The sequence below is a fragment of the Cottoperca gobio genome, chromosome 17 (assembly GCF_900634415.1).
Source record: "Cottoperca gobio chromosome 17, fCotGob3.1, whole genome shotgun sequence".
NCBI classification, from domain to species: Eukaryota; Metazoa; Chordata; class Actinopteri; order Perciformes; family Bovichtidae; genus Cottoperca; species Cottoperca gobio.
Genome location: NC_041371.1, coordinates 3,223,169 through 3,240,696, shown reverse-complemented (window position 1 = coordinate 3,240,696; position 17,528 = coordinate 3,223,169). Strand labels below are relative to the sequence as shown.

Genomic DNA, 17,528 nt, shown 5'->3' with positions numbered 1-17,528 from the left:
CAGCCAGCTCGTAACTGTGGATAAAACCCATGTGATTCTTGAATGTCATAGTGGCTCCCTTGCTAACTTGCTAACTTTCTACGAGCATATTTACTAAAGTGTCAGAGGTTATGGTCACATGTCCGGGTTAAACCTAAACAAACTCTTAGCTAGCTGCAGGAACAAGCGAGCAGGATAGTTAATGTTGACAAAGAACCAACAAAGATTAATGGTATTTACATCTCGTGCTAATTATTTACTTCAGTGTGCATAGTCATCAGCTGGACCTGGATTCATTCTGTCCATGTGCACATAAACTGGAACACAAATCAATAAAGCTGCAGACAAAAGGTTCAGATAATGGAGATTATCCAAAGCATCATTGTATACATGTTTTAAGATGATTATGTTATGTACTACTTTATTGGTAATCTTCATTTAAACAGTGAAAATCTAATTTTAGTAACATTTGGTAGCTTGTTTTTCATTCTTAAAAGCTCCACAGATCACCAAGGTTTTCTGCTAAAACAAGGCGATTAAAATAGCCAACATCTCTGTCTCTCACTAAATTGATTGTGTTGTGTCTGATTGAGTTAGAATAACTCGCCAGACATGCTGAAAATAGAGAGAATTACACCTTATAAAATGTCCATTTTCGTTCGTTTTTGCTTTTAAACTGATCAGGACAAAGGAATAACACAGTGCAACTTGTTTTATGTTTCTTTTTGTTGAATAAACTAATGTAATCATCCTTATTTCACCAGTAGTGACGTTATCTCAGCTTGTGGCTTTACTTTCCCCAGTTTCTCTTATGAAGTGATGATCTAAAGGCTGTAGAACAGATAAAAAGACGTCAGATGGCCGAGACATTTTTATCTCTCTGCGGCAAAGAAGCGTCCAGAAACAAGGCTGTTCTCAAAGTGCTTGAAAAAAAAGCTTAATAAAACGATAGTTATCATCAAAGCGAGCGGTAGTGATAACAGAAAGCCTTACAGGGGTCTTTTTAAATCAGCGATTCACATATATACTCTCCACAAATACTACCAAAAATTAAGAATATCTCACCAAGACCACATATAGTTATTACATTAAGTTCCTCCAAACTGCAACAAGGCATAAAGTGGAATCCATGTATTTTCATAACTGAGATGACACTTCATTTGACTTCCATTTCATGGCACTTCAATTTAACAACATTGCTTGTTTGTTGAGTTTGGAAATGATCCGTTGCATCCCGAAAATACACATGGCTTCAGCGTGTGGGATGCCTGTAATATATGGTGTGTAATTATATTACCATAGAGACGTTACAGCTGTGATACACTACATGGGAAGAGACCAGAGGCCATTATTTAACTTCTCCCACTGTTGCTTTTTCAGGGAAGAGAAGAAGAAAATAGCTTCCCGTGGGTTTGTGTGGGCTCTGTGACTGACAGGGAGACCCCTGGGAAACAGGAGTTTTGTGGGATTGCTCGCCGGCGTTCTCAGCTGCCTTCTCATCTAAATTCCCATGAAATGTTTCCCCCGAACGCAGCAATGTGCTGTTTGTAGCCAAGACACTGCGTTGATTATGTTTCGTTGTGAAATTAGATAAAGAAGCTACTTGTGGCTTCAAGTCATTTCAGTTTGTGTCAAATTAAGCAATCTTAAGTTTGGGTGTGGACTCATTTCACCCACAAGATTGATTTATTTTAAGCCTTTTTATTTTGCTTTTCTTATTATGACAGAAAAAAGCAAATAATAGAGAAAAATCTGAAAAAGGAAACATTGTTTTTTCTGAGTCCCGAACAATCAAAGGGCAAAGGCTTCTTTCTAGAGCCGGGCAAAGGCTTCTTTCTAGAGCCGCGATGCAACGATCAGTCAGGGAGATGTACTGTATTCCTCTAACGACAGGTAAGGGGAGTTGGCAATTCTCAGATAGATAAAAGGTAAAGGTATAAAAATGAAGCACTGATTCGGACTGGATATTAGTCTTTTTCTATTATATAATGATGCATTTCATCTTTTGGAAAACTTGACCGGATGCTGATTTTAATTCTGGTTCAGTTAAAAATGACACAAAACGCCTTTAAGATTACATTAAATCATGAGGATACAACTCTGAACAGCAAGAATCTTGCAGGTACATTAACTTTAAATAGGTGAAATCATTAAGTGCAGAACAACAGCTTTGAATAAGTGCAAGATACAAAGAACATCATTGGCCGAGGAGCAGTCAAAACTAGGTGAGTTGTCAGTCTGTAACGTTCCTGCTGACCTGACATCAATGTGGAGCTCGTTCCACCATTTTGGAGCCAGGATGGGTTTTGTTTGAGGGAGCAGCGAGCTGATTGGCCGATGCAGAGCGAGGTGAGCGAGCTGAGGTGTCTGATTTGACCGTGTCCTGGATGTAGGAAGGGGCTGATCCATTCACAGCACGGTGGACCAGCACCAGAGTCTGGAAGCAGATTTGAGCAGCTACTGGTAACCAGTGAAGGGAGCGGAGGAGTGGTGCATTGTGGGACGCTTTAAAACGTTTCTGTTTAACTGTTACAATTGTGCAGATCCAGCTCGAGGCATAATGTAAGTTGACCATCATACGAGTTACACATGCAATATTTAATTGTGCAACTTTGTGAAAGATTAACTTCTTCTCATACGAACAACTTTCCACAGATGAACAGAGTTTGAATAAAGCGTTGATGATGAACAGGAAAAGCCTGAGCTCTTACAGTAATCCGCTGGCCAATCGTTGCAGTTGTTATAGGTTTTCTATAGCGGGCGGTCAAAGCTCCATTCTCCAGACTTCCTCTATCAAATGACTAAAGCTAATTGCTCTTCCATCTTCTAATTACTCAACACTTGGCAGTGCCTACATAAATGCCATAGAAAATAGTCACACTTAGAGCTTTTTAATGAAGGGAACAAAATGCAGGAAGGGGGACATAATTCAGTCAAGTGTGGCTAAATGAGATTGAACAAAAAAACTCCGCTGTGTCCTGCCAAAACAGGATACTGCTTTAGCAGTGATAGTAAAAGAAAGAGCCCCAATTACTCAATTCTCATCCGAGGTTTCAGTGTTTACTTAAGAAAGTGCTGCACTCTGGGGATGCGGTGGATTGCAAGTCTTCAACACATGCACAGGTTTTTCATTTTATTAAGAAAATGCTCTGGACGTGAAAGACTTGTTGGAAAACTGCAATGTTTTACGTGTTTACAGGATTATTTAAGGCTGATAATCAGACTTGATTGTCATTTTGTTTTGCTTCATTTCATTCCACATGACATGGTGTTGATGTCAGCTGACTTCTTGTTGGGTAAAGAAGGTTGTTTTGTTCTGTTTTGTCCTAACCAATCAGTAAAGAGGGACGTATCGGTGCTGCTAACGTCATTTTCAGTTGGCACGTAATCTGCAGCAGCTCGGAGCAATTAAATATGATCTTCTGAAAGGTGACTTTCAACAACTTGTACATTTGCATTGGACTTTTCCACGTTTGTCACCATTTCTTGGGTTCTATTTTTCATGGATTGGACTGTTTGGTCAATTGTTGTATCTGTTTAGTGACATATAATGACACCTTTCCATTAATAAGAAAGTAGGAAATACTTTCTTTTTGCAGCCTTCAGGCTTTCGTCCCAAAAATAACATGCACCGCTCTAATTGGACAACCCTGTGTTCTATAAATGAGAGGAATACACAGCTAATTAAAGAGCTGAAACTTGAAGCACATATTGCTTTTGTTTGGATCTTTTATGTAGTTCTGTATCTGCTGAGCAACTTTTAGAACCAGTGGGCCCATAAAAACCTCATTACACCATTTCTAAAGGACTTCTTGGCATTGATGAAAAAGAAATAATTTTGTTCTCATTTCTGAAATACTTTCTTTTAGTAGCCTCGAGGTTTCTCTCCCAAATGAACATCAGACTAATTAGATTTGCTTGGTTTTGGGGATTTTCTTTTCTTTGATGAATGACATGAGTCGGATTTCATCACTTGTTTTTTGTCTCTGCTGACTCGTTGCGTAAGAAATTAGATTAGCACAACACTTTCACCACAGACAGCGAAACTCAGACAAGGCCTCACACGTACGTGTCCATGTTAGTCTGATTTGTGTTATTGGGGTTTGGAGGTTCATCGAGGCATTCCTCCAGAGGTCCGCTCTGCACAGGGAGACCTTTTAATGCTCTCTGGAGGATCTTTTGTCTTTTAGTTTCCCCCCCTCGCTCCGGCTACGACAACAAACCCCGCTCACACGAGGCCCAAATGTGTTCTCCAGATGCACGTCGCTGCGCTCTTCCTGGTGGCGTCAAAGAGATCCTGAAGACAAACGGCAGGGCGTCTATAAATACCTGAAGGCAGGAGGAGAAGGAAACCTTTCCTGGGCTTACATCATGGTATTCAATTACAAGTCAATGTACTACAACCTCGTAAAGATGCTCCCACCGGCTATTGTTGAGCTACATTCGTACAAATGAGGCTTGAATGTAATAACAAATCACTTTTTTGTAGTTTTCCTTGTATGGTTAAGAGTAAGTTTGCCGGAAACATGGATTTGTGCTTCACTTAGTTTGTGCCGAACCTACTGTGAACTTTAATGACCTTTGATGTTTAGTCTTCACATTAAAAGTTACATTTAAAGCTCGTGTTTTTGCTGCTCAGGTCAAATGATAGTGTTTCTTCTCGAGCGTTGCAGTTCAGACATCCAGCATGCTGAGAACAAATGTATCGCTATTGTGCAAAGTATGATACAGACATATAATAAAGCCAGGTAATGAGCTCACTGCTCACCTTGAAAAGGTTATAAATAGTAACCTGAAAATAGTATCAATAAAATATAAAAAGCCTTTGAATGAATAATGGAGGCGTTTGAAGTGGAGGAGGCGGGCATGCAAGAATTAACAAAGTCATAATTTTCTTCTCAAAAAAGATGAATGGAAAGCCGTAAGGGAAAGCATGCTGTGCGCAGTTGGCCACGCACCACACTTAATCAAATAAAATGAAGAATTCTCACAAAAAACACCAGTCATAACTCAAACGCCTCACAGAGCAACAGCACTGGTTCTGAGGCTATAAATCACTGTGGCAGGGGGATGGTCCGCTGTATTCTGCCAATAAAGCTTTACTTGAACAACTGAAGAACATACACACACACACACGCACACACACACACACACACACACACACACACACACACACACACACACACGCACACACACACACACACACACACACACACAAATCTCTCCACACCAAACTGGACCCTGTGTAGCTTCCAGCCTCATGCGTGAGGAGAGAGAGCATGTGAGTGGGAAGCTGCTGGTGCAAAATCTCATGGCTTGGTGATGTGAGTGTCGTCAGTAAAGACATTCAGTGCGTCTGTGTGTGAAACACTGAGAGATGGTCAGAGGAAGGCACGAACACTGAGTTACTGAGGAGGAAAAACCATGCTCAGCACCACCGGGTGTTTTACCTCTACATCTTTTCATATATCATGAGAAAAGGCTTGTAATTTGTGTGGTTATCAAATTTCAGGCCTCAAAACAAATAAAATCAAGAACATTTGAAAACTTCTGTGCAGTATCGGCTTAGAGAAGAACTCTGGAACATGTCAAGGAATCAAGTAAATTACTGCGAATGCTAAGCTAACAATGTTTGCTTGTTAAACTTGTCTATAGCAGATGGGATGAAACCAATATTTATTTATTTTTTTAAAGAATATTGGACAACCTCTCACTATATATAAACCCATTAACCTCCATCAAAACCCTGCGCTTCATATCATTACATCCCAGAGGGCTCAGCTGTAGCCCGGTAGCTAAAAGAAGTCCCCAGACAGACAATAGAGAGCCACTACTACTAATCCGGCACCGCGGCCGTCTTCCTGTCTACTTCCTGTTGTAACCCACACAGGAAGGAAGCGAGGGCCGTTCTCGCTGCGAGGGCCATTGTGAGTCTTCCTCTATGAATTCCTGTCCCGGACAATGGGACAGTCCTGGACTCCACCTTATAGGTCTACCGTTCTTTGGTCCAAACCATATGAGGAGAAGCACATGCTTGTTGTTTACAAAGCCCAATTATCAGTGAGCTCGTTTATCCTGTCGCAAAGAAAATCAGATTCTAGTTCCTTTCATTTGAGCTAAAGGTGATGGACCGCACTCGTCTTCAGCACTGTCATCTCGATAACTTCCTAACAAACACAACTAAACGAGGCCGTAGCTAAATATAGTCCTGCTCATGCAGCTGAAGACTTCATGAGACTCTATGTCATCCATGCAATTTATGGTTTTTAATATAACAACATAATGTATACTTTAGAATTCAGTAGTACATTTGTAAAGACTACACTAGCCTCTGAACGTGGCTACGACGACATACAAGAAAAGACAAATGATGTGCGTATGGAAATATAAGCTCATAAGCTTTATGATAGAAACTCATATTTTGAGTGTAAACAAATGTTCTTCCTTCTCAAAACTGCAGCAAATTAGTTCAGCAAATTGAATCCTCAAGCAGCAAAAAGATATGGAATATGTTTAAAGAAATAAAACATGTGCACGCTCTATTTAGGCGTCCAGTGATTGCAGGCTGCCACGTCAGACTTTCACAATGAAGACACGACATGTTAACTGTGCTGAAGGGGCAGATTTCACTAAATAATGCATGTTGGCTTATTTTTTCCGCCCCATTCTGTGTCCCTGTAACATGCAGAGAAAGTGGTACAAATGAGTGAACAATATTCAGACCAGATGTAAGCACGATCTCAGCGGGACAGTCAAGTTCAAACTGAGCAACAGCGTTTCTCCATGAATGAGCAGAAGCACATATTGAGATCAGACTCTAAAATGAAGATTTTTGACATAGTTTCAGTCACAAGTGATCGCTCGACGTCGAACGTCACCGAACATTACTGACCTGTATGTACTCCCTGACGGTGTCATCTGAGGGCGTCCAGCCGTTCTCATGGTAGTTGAGGCGCGAGCGCTCGGGGGACCAGTTGGGGTTATACTGGGACGAGGCGCTGATGTGCTCGGAGGAAATTTCCTCCGACTCCATGCCCAGTGGTTCCAGACAGGCAAAATCTGCCAAAGACAGAACAACTCCATTAACGAGAGTGCAGCGAGAACAACAGCCTCTGATGTGCTACTTACAAAGTGTATTGATAGTTATAGTAAATGCAACAACTCATTTAAATCAATTGATCTCCCAAATGTCAGAGCAAAGGGAATAACATGATAAGCTATTCAGACGTTATAAAGGAACAAGGAAGCCATTTGGATCCAAATTCATGACCATCTTCATCTACTTTGATTATTGTGAAACTAAATGTAAAACAACAAATGAAGAGGTAACAAGTTACTGTTGTGATTCGAGATCGTCATTCCTACACGAGTAAATTATCAGCAGATCATAAGGGGAAATGGTTGTTAACCAAATCATTCAAACTAAATGAGCTTTAAAAAGTACATTACACACATCATTAGCCGGATGAACTGTGTGTTGCTCTTCACATTGTCATTGCTAATAGTTTAATATATCATTAAATCCCAGAAGTGTGATTCTGAAGGTTCAAATCAAAGTCATAAATCTGTGTTAGGAGTGGAAAACAAGCGAGCTTTGTGATTGGAGAGTCACCCAGACACTGTAAAGCGTCTGTCCCTGCTCCCTGCTGGGCGGTCAGTTACAGTAGTAAAGAAGTCATTTCAAACAGCTCCTGTGGCGGCTTTTTAGAGGCTGTTTGGTGACAGAGTATCCATAATGTTTTATACAGTCACACACTTACTCTACGCGCAGATATCTGCAGCTCAACCGCTCTGCAAACTGCACATTTGTCAAAACAACATGCTTGTATTGATGATGCTATTATGAAAATATAATTATAATAATAATATGGATGTAAACAGCTGAAAGTCAGCTCTTTAACACTGTTGTTATTGTTGCAAATCCAATATTCAGGATAAAGAAACAAAGAATTGTCCAAATCACTGTTTGTCCATCACGTCAGTTTCTCACAGCCCAGATTGATATCTTATTGATGCCTGCTTTTCGAACCAATAGTCCAAACGCTAAAGATAAATCAATGTGAAATGTTATTTAACCAAACAAAAGCAGAGAAGATGGAAGACGAGAATGATTTATTTTTACTTACTAAATGACTTTAAGGGATTATCCGATTATCAAAATTGTTGTGAATTAATTTCCTGTGGATCAACTAATCATTTTAGCTTTGGCAGGATGTTTTTATTCTGTCTGTTTATGCACACATATAAAACACACACAAAAAACACACTGCTGCTGATGTCGCTTGTAGATTTCCATGTTTTCACTCTCAAACTAAAGAAAAATAAACTCCCTTGTAGATTGAGAAGATTCGAAAATCTATTGGGCTTCAGAAACTGTTTCAAAACAGCATTTGGACTAAATGTCAGTACCTCTGTTGCTACAGTGTCCACTCCACAGCAGGGGAGCACAGGGAAGGAAGGAGGAGGGGGGAACAAAAGGAAACACAAGTGTGTTTTGTGTTTGTGAGAGGCCTGTCTGGAGACACAAGGTCTGCCAGACTGACACACACTTACATCTTTCCAAGTTCCACAAATAAATTAGGGAAACAGTTTGCTTGGGACATCACCATCTGACTGCAGAAAGCAGTGTTTTGCACAATTGACAAACATATCATTCACTTAAGTGCTCTCTCTCCCCAGTTTTACTTCTCGCCTCAACCTCCGATCAAAAGCTTCTCTTTTGCTGTTTGCTCATTTCAATTCATGAGACAACCTCCAAGTCTCTCTCACAGCAGGCATGAGGGACAAACTTACACCTCATCGTCCACAAAGAGAGAGAGAGAACGTAAAATGACACCTCCACTGATCGCTCAGCTGATCAAAGGCTCGGCTGGAGGCCATTTCTTAAGGTGATGGCCCGGGACACAGCAAGAGAAAACCATAAATTCACTGCAGGATATCAGAGTTTGATTCCTCAGAGGACATTAGCAAAGATCCTGCTTGAATGGAAGTTTTTTTCTGAGAATCTCAAGAGGAGTTCCCTCAGAAGAGAAAAGGTTTTTTATAGCAGTGCTTTTTTGCCATGTCATGCCCACCAATCAAGACCACCCATCATGTTCCAAATGTGTTTAATTTATTGGATTTTGTTTGTTTTTAACACTATTATAAAGCAATAATGTTGCCATAAAAAAAAAATGTTTCAACTGTTTAGCATTAATGTAGCTATCCAACCATCTACAGGCCTCATTACTTTAAGCTAGTAGCTGTTTAAACTGTTTAGCATTAATGTAGCTATCCAACCATCTACAGGCCTCATTACTTTAAGCTAACAGCTGTCTTAACTGTTTAGCATTAATGTAGCTATCCAACCATCTACAGGCCTCATTACTTTAAGCTAGTAGCTGTTTCAACTGTTTAGCATTAATGTAGCTATCCAACCATCTACAGGCCTCATTACTTTAAGCTAGTAGCTGTTTCAACTGTTTAGCATTAATGTAGCTATCCAACCATCTACAGGCCTCATTACTTTAAGCTAGTAGCTGTTTAAACTGTTTAGCATTAATGTAGCTATCTGTTCCAACCACTTATCTAGGCCTATTACTTTTAGTTAACTAGTTCAACTGTTTAGCCTATCCATAATTGTTTTGCTAACTATTACAACTTCTTTTTCAACTGTTTACTTTTAGCTAACTATTTCAGCTGTTTCGGCTATTCATTATTTTTAAGCTAACGGCCATTATCTTTTAGTTAACCTCCATCCAACTATTTCAACTGTTTTTCTGTAACTTTAAACTAAACATTTCAACTGTCCATTAGCCTACGTTTAGCTAACTAGTCTTAACCACTCATCCATTACTTTTAGTTCACTATTTCTGCTAGCATTAGCTTAAAAACATTTTCAATTGCAACAAATCGTGTTCATCTGATTCAATATGTAGATTTTATTTTCCAATCAAGATTTAATTTATATTTTTTCAATATATTGAACTAAAATCTTTCCACGTAGGCCTACTCGTTGGCATATGTTAAAGTACAGATCGCTGCTGATAGCATCGGAGCGATGGTTTGGCTTTATTTTGATCTGCTGACCTTAGCTGTAGTCTTTAGTTATTGAGAGTGTTTGTCTGTTTTACTTTAGCTAACATAGTTAGAGCTTTGTCTAATACAAGTGCTGCTTTCAGTAAGCCTAGTTAAGACTAGAGGGGCAGATTTATCTCTCTCATCAACAGCAGATCACGCACACACGTGCACACACACACGCCACATGTTATGCCCATGGCAAAAAAAAAACGTGCAAAAAGAAATAATTTGCTAATTTTAAATATCAATATGAGCATTTTAATTGGATATTTGAACCTCAATCTGTAAGTCAACACGATTATAATATAATTTGATACGATTGAAAGCTTCAGAAAATCTACTGAATGGCCCCCTGAGGTTATATTAGTTTTTTAATAACAGGAAATCATATGTGCATATTTTGTGTGGTGTTTGACCATTTTCAGACCATGTGTACATTGTCTATCTATACATTTATTGTTGTAACTCAATGACACTTTTTAAATGAGCATTTTAAATGAGGAAAATAAACAATTAAACAGCTTATCTGTGGTGTGACAACCTCACTTTACGTCACTAAATATCTATTTAGAGCAGCGGAATGTGGAGTTTTACGTTAATTTCTCCCAAGGTGCCCATGTTAGCCACTGTGGGACCTTACGTGAACTCACCTTTCCACACATACTCACATTCCTAAACAAGGTTAACTGGGGTTGAGGTTACAAGAGGGCAATAACCATACGGGCCAACATAACTCTCTACAGGCATTCCTACAACTAATGCAGGCAAACATGTGGACATGAACAAACACATTAAAAAAGAACTCAATCTATAACTAAGCATGGGAAACTCTTCATCTTGTGATAATATCCTGATGTGTGAAATCGGCCTCATGCATTGTTCAACAGGAGAAGATAAGAGTTAAAAGTAGGCCAAACTGATGAAACTATAAGCAGTTTTTATCAGAACCAAATCTCATTTTAAATTCAAAGATACAGCGACATGAGATAAGATTAAATTCACACTGTTGTGTCCTCAAATCGAGATCTTGAATCAGAACGAGTTCATATCAGGACCATGATGGTATCAGTTACAGGAAAAACTGTTTTATTTCAGTTTTATTTCTTCAGGACTCTAAAAACATTAAAATTAACTGTGACAAGGGGCAGCAATAGACATTAATTGGCTATAAGTGGGACAAACATTGGTTTTGAGTCCATGTGTTCACATGTAACCAGAGTAAATGGACTCTAAACCATTTACATTGACGATTAGTTGATTACCAGAAAATTAATTGACAACAATTTTGATAATCTGCTTGTTTCAGACATTTTTCGAGCCTAATTCACTAAAGAGATTTAAAATACTCAAATGTGAGGAGTTGTTTGTTTTCTCGGCTTCATGTTTGTAAATTTAATATCTGTGAAAAAGCTAATTACAGATGTCACCTTGGGGTCTTTGGGAAATTATTATACCCATTTTCCATTATTTATTGGAATTTTACAGGTGAAAAGAAAACATCAACAACTCATTTATTGATTAATTGATGAACATAATCATCACATTAAACACACTGTACCCCGCCAGCTTCCTACTACAAAGTCTGTGTAATGTCCGATGGCGAGAGATTGGGCGTGTTGATGAAGTTTCTATCGCGGCTGGCGGGAAACCAGAAGAAAACTAAAATCCGAGGGTGAAGAAGACAAGAAAGCCAACAGAGACGAACTTCTGTCTGTTAGGGGCCGACGGCGAAATCGTCAAACAAATTCAAGGAATGACAAGAGATTTGGTGGTTTATGACCAAATTACGAGGCGGCTACGTGTAATCCACGCTATCTCGTGCCTCCTGCACGCTCTACCCAGGCGCCACCCCTCGCCTAAACCACATGGAGTATTTTTCATACTGTAAAAGGCAAATGAGACACAGAAACATCCAGGAACTGAACCCTGGTCCTTCCTAATGCCAGATGACATGTTTACCCTCTATCATCCCCCCCCCACCCCTCCATTTCTCATCACTCCTCCAGCTGCTCACCCTCATCTTCGTGTCCCGGGGGGAGGACCCTCTCGCGGATGGTGTAGTTGGCAGAGAATCCCTCTCTGGCGATGGCGTTGTCAGTGGTGATGGTCATGGACAGGATGCCGGTGTAGGAGATCACACGGCCCGGGGATGTCTGGCCACAGTACCGGCCGATGTGGGGACCCACTAAGGGTGAGGGGGAGGTGGGGGGGAGGGGTAAGATTGGGATTCAAGTGGAAAGGAGGCAGGAAAATAGGGAGGATGAGAGAGAAAATAAGGAAAGAGTACGTGGGAGGAAAGGCAGAGGAGAAAGTGGGAGAGCGAGAGATGGAGCAGGGGAGTTGAAGAAAAAGGAGATTGTCAGCTTCATCACTCATCAACTGCAGAGTGCTTTTATTATTCACTTTGTCCTGTTCTGCCTTCACTGTCCTGGGAAATGTTTCGTGACTTCCAGAAAAAACACACAAGCTTTTTTATTCAAATCATTTGAATTCTATCGACACAGAACTCAAGTCTGGAAATGTACAATTCAGATTAAAAAGCCGAGACAATGAGCATCTGATTATTTCCCTGTCAGCTCCAATGTCTCGCCTCTCGTGAGACATGTGACACCTTTGAGACAGGAATAAAGGTGAGATGGCACGGAGCAGGAACATTCATTTCACAACGTATTGCATTGACACTTATTATCTCACACTATATAGAAAATGTATATATAAAATCAAGTGCAGCAAATAACAACTCGTCTCTCCAGAGAGAGTGAAGTTGTGTTAAACCTGCTTGTTTTGTTCGGCCTCACATTCACTTTGATTCCAGGTTGTTAATTTAGGATAATACTTCTTGTAATGGAATAAATTACATAAAAATCAACGATACAAATCACTTTTTAAACTTTTTTCTTGTATGAAAGATGAGCTTTCAGAAAATCAGACGGTGTTGTGAGTTGTGTACTACATATTTTTAATATTTTATTATTATTATTCAAAGTTAACATCTGAAATGGGAAAAATAAAAAACATTTAACACATTTTCAAACACTAAAAAGATCCTAAAGTCCAAAGTGGCATCTATTTTCTAAATCTGCATGACAAACAATGGAAAATAATGTTAATATAGATAAATATAGCCAATAATAATAGATTTTTATTTTGATTCACACATGCGGACAGATAATCTTTAAACCAAAATGGACAGAACATATATTGAGAAGTGAAAGTGGATTTATCTTTCAATAGATTCTGAGCTGTGTGACGAAAAGGTAACGATAACACACGAGATGCACAAACATCTACTGTAACAACATCATTTTCTTCAGCGTGTGATTAGCGCTGCGAGTGCTGAGGCTGCACACAGTCTGCTGACATTTCATCCTGTTCTTATCTGTGAGAAACAATGCCTCCTGTTTCATAGAGATACTGTATCTGCAGCCTCTCGAGAGTGAACTCATACATGCTTTAGAAATTATACTTTCCTAACAATTTGAGCAAACTCACAAGGAAATCCCATTGGAATGCAGCGCTTTGACTAATCTGGTGGATTATGTTTATCAGTTACAGTTTAAAGCAGGTATAGTCGACAATCTGTGCCAGATTACATTTTGAATTTCAGCTTTATCAGTGTTAGTGTGAAATGGTGTCGCTGTACGGCTGTCTGTTGTTGATGCAATCAGCTATAAATCCTTCAAGCAATGTGGCCGCATTTACATTTATTTAAGAAATGGTCATATCTGAAATACGCAAAAAACAGAAGAAGATTAAATTCTAGCATTTTGTACCAATGTTTTGTAAAAGAAACTAAACAAAACACAAAACATCTCAAAACTCTCCATTTGGGATATTAATAAGGTTCATTATTTTCCATTTTTACAAATTGTTTGTGAATAAATCTGCAGCATTTTCTAAACAAAATACAATTATTAGATTTCTTTTCCAAAAATATTGAGCCTTAGATGTTTGTTTGTCTGATTAAATCCCACCAATTTTTTTTTCCTTTTTGAAGAGCAGATTTACGGCTCTCAAAGAAGAAGAAAAAGTCCACCAGTGCATGATGGGAATGTTTGGTGTTCGTGTTAACATTGCAAATGCGTTTGATGGGATGAAAAACTACATCCTGGTCTTCACCCTGCTGCCGAGATGCTTTGTTATCTGCGCTGACACACATGTTCCCTCTGCAAAGACGGGAATACAGGGCTTTATAGCATCCCACACACACACACACACACACACACACACACACACACACACACACACACACACACACACACACACACAGATCATCTGACAGGAAAAGCCCTGGCATGTTATGTATGCTGGCGTGGCTTTAAAGTGTATGTCACTGTCTGTATACCTGTGCCAGTCTTTCCCTCGTGTTCCCATGCCAGTCTCCTCCCTGGCAATAATCAGGCAATGCTTTGGGCACAGCAGCGAGTATTGTGGGCATCCTGGCAGCCTACTCAGGCCTGTCCAAGGTATGTAGCTCTCGCTATTATCTGCACACTGTACGGCTAATTAGACAACAATGGAAGCTGAGAAACGCTGTCCAAACGAGGGGAGGAGTGTGAACAGAGGGGAGAGCAGGATGCGCTGCCGTCATTCGTGTGCAGGGAGCTGATTTTCCAAATGTTGGTTGGTTGGTGAGGGAACAATGAACAAGCTGTGAAGGAGTCTCTGTCAGTACATCCTGCCTCCATGTGTGCACAGGAGGACGAGTATCAAGCAAAAGACTGAAATGAAGTAACAGCTGAGCCATTAATGATTATTATCTGCATGCGTATGTTACTAATGTTTCTGTATGTTTCACTATCCGCCTTTAAAGGCGCCATCACAGGTGAGGTCGTGCTAAGCTAAGCTAACCAGCTACTGGCCTCATATTTACCGGACAGACGGAGAGTGGTATTGATCGTCTAACTCTAAGTGCTTTTTCCCAATGTCAAACTATTCCTTTAATGTGTCGTCAGCTGCTTTGTATTCACCTTCTCATCTGTGGACAGATGTTTTATATGATGTGATAACACTTGATAGTGCAAATGTATTCTGTTGCTGCTGATATATGCATGTTAAAGTTGTCTCAGGCTCCCCTACTTCAGCCCACATCTTCTCGTCTTATATATTTTCCACCTTTGCTTTCTCCTTCGCCTCCATCGCTCGATCCGAGCTCTTCCCCCCTGCAGGGAAGCCATCTATCCTTTGTTCTCCTCCCTCCTCCTCCTCCTCTTCACCTCCACATGTCTCTGTCTGTTTTCTGTCAACATCTGCGGGGGGAAGCCGTCTCTAGCACTTCTCATGCTTCTCGTCTCTCTGCTGCTTCACAGCTCCGCATATTTATCTTCTGCATCTGCAGAACATTTCCACTGTTCTTACCCGACACCTGTGGAGGAGCAGCCGCGCTGTTCCTCCTCCGATTCTTTTACCTTCATCTTTTTTCTTTTTTCGTCTGACATTTTCCCTTTGATCTCACGGCTCTATTTTGGTAGTACATCCATTCTTATATCTTATTTTGTAGTATGCTCTTCAGCCTTAAGAATCTGAGAATCTCTCGTAAAATGCTTGAGAAATGAACATTTAGCCTTTTTTTAATAGTTTTACTTCAGCTTTTAGAATATAGTCCTTAGAGCTGAAAAAAGGCATTGATAGAGCATAAAAAGATTATAAATGTAAAGTTTAGTTGCCAATAAATATGCTTTTTTGTGTTTTCTTCAGTGTGGATGTTTAAGGAAGTAAAATAAAACACATATTTCACGTTTTAGCATCATATTTAGTGTGTTCTCATTTTCCTTTAAGACTCGACTAGAAATCTTTCCTTTATTAATCAGCTTGAGTTCATGTTTTACCCTCTCAGATTTACATTTCCCCCATCATGAGCCAAACCCTCTGCTCACCTGCAGGGAAGCCGTCCCAGATCTCCAGCCAGTCGTATCGGCAGAGGGCGCCCGGCGGCGGCGTGGTGTCGGGCTCCATGTCGAAGCTGTCGAACTCCACCACGATCTCAGACATCTTGGGGGCGAAGATCATGAAGGTGCAGTCCAGGTTGTTGGGGTACTTCTCAGGGAAGCCCGGGGTCTTGATGACGCCTCTGGGAGCCGTAAAGTTCCTGGAACATTCTGGACCTGCGAGGGGAGAAGACACTGATGAGTTTTTAAAACGTCAGGACGTGTTTGGACTAAGTGATTAATTCATCGCTCCGACTCTCGGGGGTCGGTGTTCACACATCACTTTCACTTTTAATGTAGCTTTTCTGCTAAATGAGCTTTTTATGGTCCTGAAAGCTGAGACACAGACTCTGCTGCTGCTGCAGTATGCTGTCGCATGCCTTAATATCATTTAAAGAAACAGTTGTGCTTGTTTGGACTGATACTGTCTGTGGAAACAATAAGGATAAATGCACATTTAGACTGAACTACGGGCGTCTCAAATCTTTCTACAGCTGTGAATACACTGTAATAAAAATGTGCCTGACTGAGACTTATAAAACTAGATTTTCTCCTAAACAATGGCGGAAATTGAGGGAAAGTCTCTCAGTGAGGCAGGAATGTCAATGGTGTAAAAGAAACACATAAGAAATAAGAAGAACACTTCACTGGATCCAGAGTAAAGTCACTGAATTGCCTTAAAGACGACCCCTTTAAGACCCAGTAACACATTAAATGAGTAGTTAAGAATTCCCTTCAAACATAACCTTTATTTTACTGACAAACCTCCGGTCATCTACTTCCAATCAGACAACCTGACCCCCCCCCCCCCCTCCTCCTCCGACGGAGCCGTCTGTGTCTGTGTTGAGACTGCGGTGGGGAGATATTTATTGACAGTCCCAGACACTGAGAGGCTGTTTACAGACTGCCAGTCAACACACACACACACACACACGCACACGCACCACACACACCACACACACACACACACACACGTTACCCTATATAGTCATTCAACCACAACCTCATCCTTGGTGTTAAACATCAGGGCTGTTTTGTCTCATGTTTCAATAGAATCTATATTTGTTACCTCTGAGGTATTTTAATGATGCTCTAATTTACTATTGCTGCTCTTTGATGAAGATATATTTTCTTATAATCCCTCATTTGTAACCACGTATCTCTGTGTAACGCAGATTACTTGCTCACTTACACAACAAACACCGTCTGCTGATGTTTGCACCCGAGGACGATGATCATTCATCACACTTCCATTCATGCATTTTGCACGTAACACCTTCTAGTGATAAAATCATCAGCTGTGTTGTGTTTACATATCTCCCTTTTTTATATTCATCTCACCATTGTGTTCGTAGCGGTGTGAGGTCGCTGCGCTAAATTATGAACAAAGCATCGAAGATCCCTGTAAAACCTGACGTCGAGTAAAGACTTTCATTTTGAAACTTCCACACATACTTTAAATCACCCTCTCGTTTTGACAGATTTGCTTCTTCTCTTGGCTCTGGATTATTAAAAGTACATATTTTCTTTGCTCTGTTTACTTTCAATGCATGTGCGACATGC

At 40.2% G+C, this 17,528-nt stretch overlaps 1 protein-coding gene across 2 annotated transcripts in view; it reads right to left on the bottom strand.

Moving 5' to 3' along the window:
* LOC115022221 (neuropilin-1a-like) overlaps positions 1-17,528 on the bottom strand; it is a 69,327-nt gene that overhangs the window by 24,883 nt on the left and 26,916 nt on the right. For both annotated transcript variants that reach the window (XM_029453160.1, XM_029453159.1), the window contains exons 4-6: positions 15,915-16,142; positions 12,053-12,223; positions 6,872-7,038 (exon numbers count right to left, since the gene is read on the bottom strand). In XM_029453160.1, the coding sequence (XP_029309020.1) occupies positions 6,872-7,038; positions 12,053-12,223; positions 15,915-16,142 (566 nt within the window). The remainder of the gene's footprint in view (positions 1-6,871; positions 7,039-12,052; positions 12,224-15,914; positions 16,143-17,528) is intronic.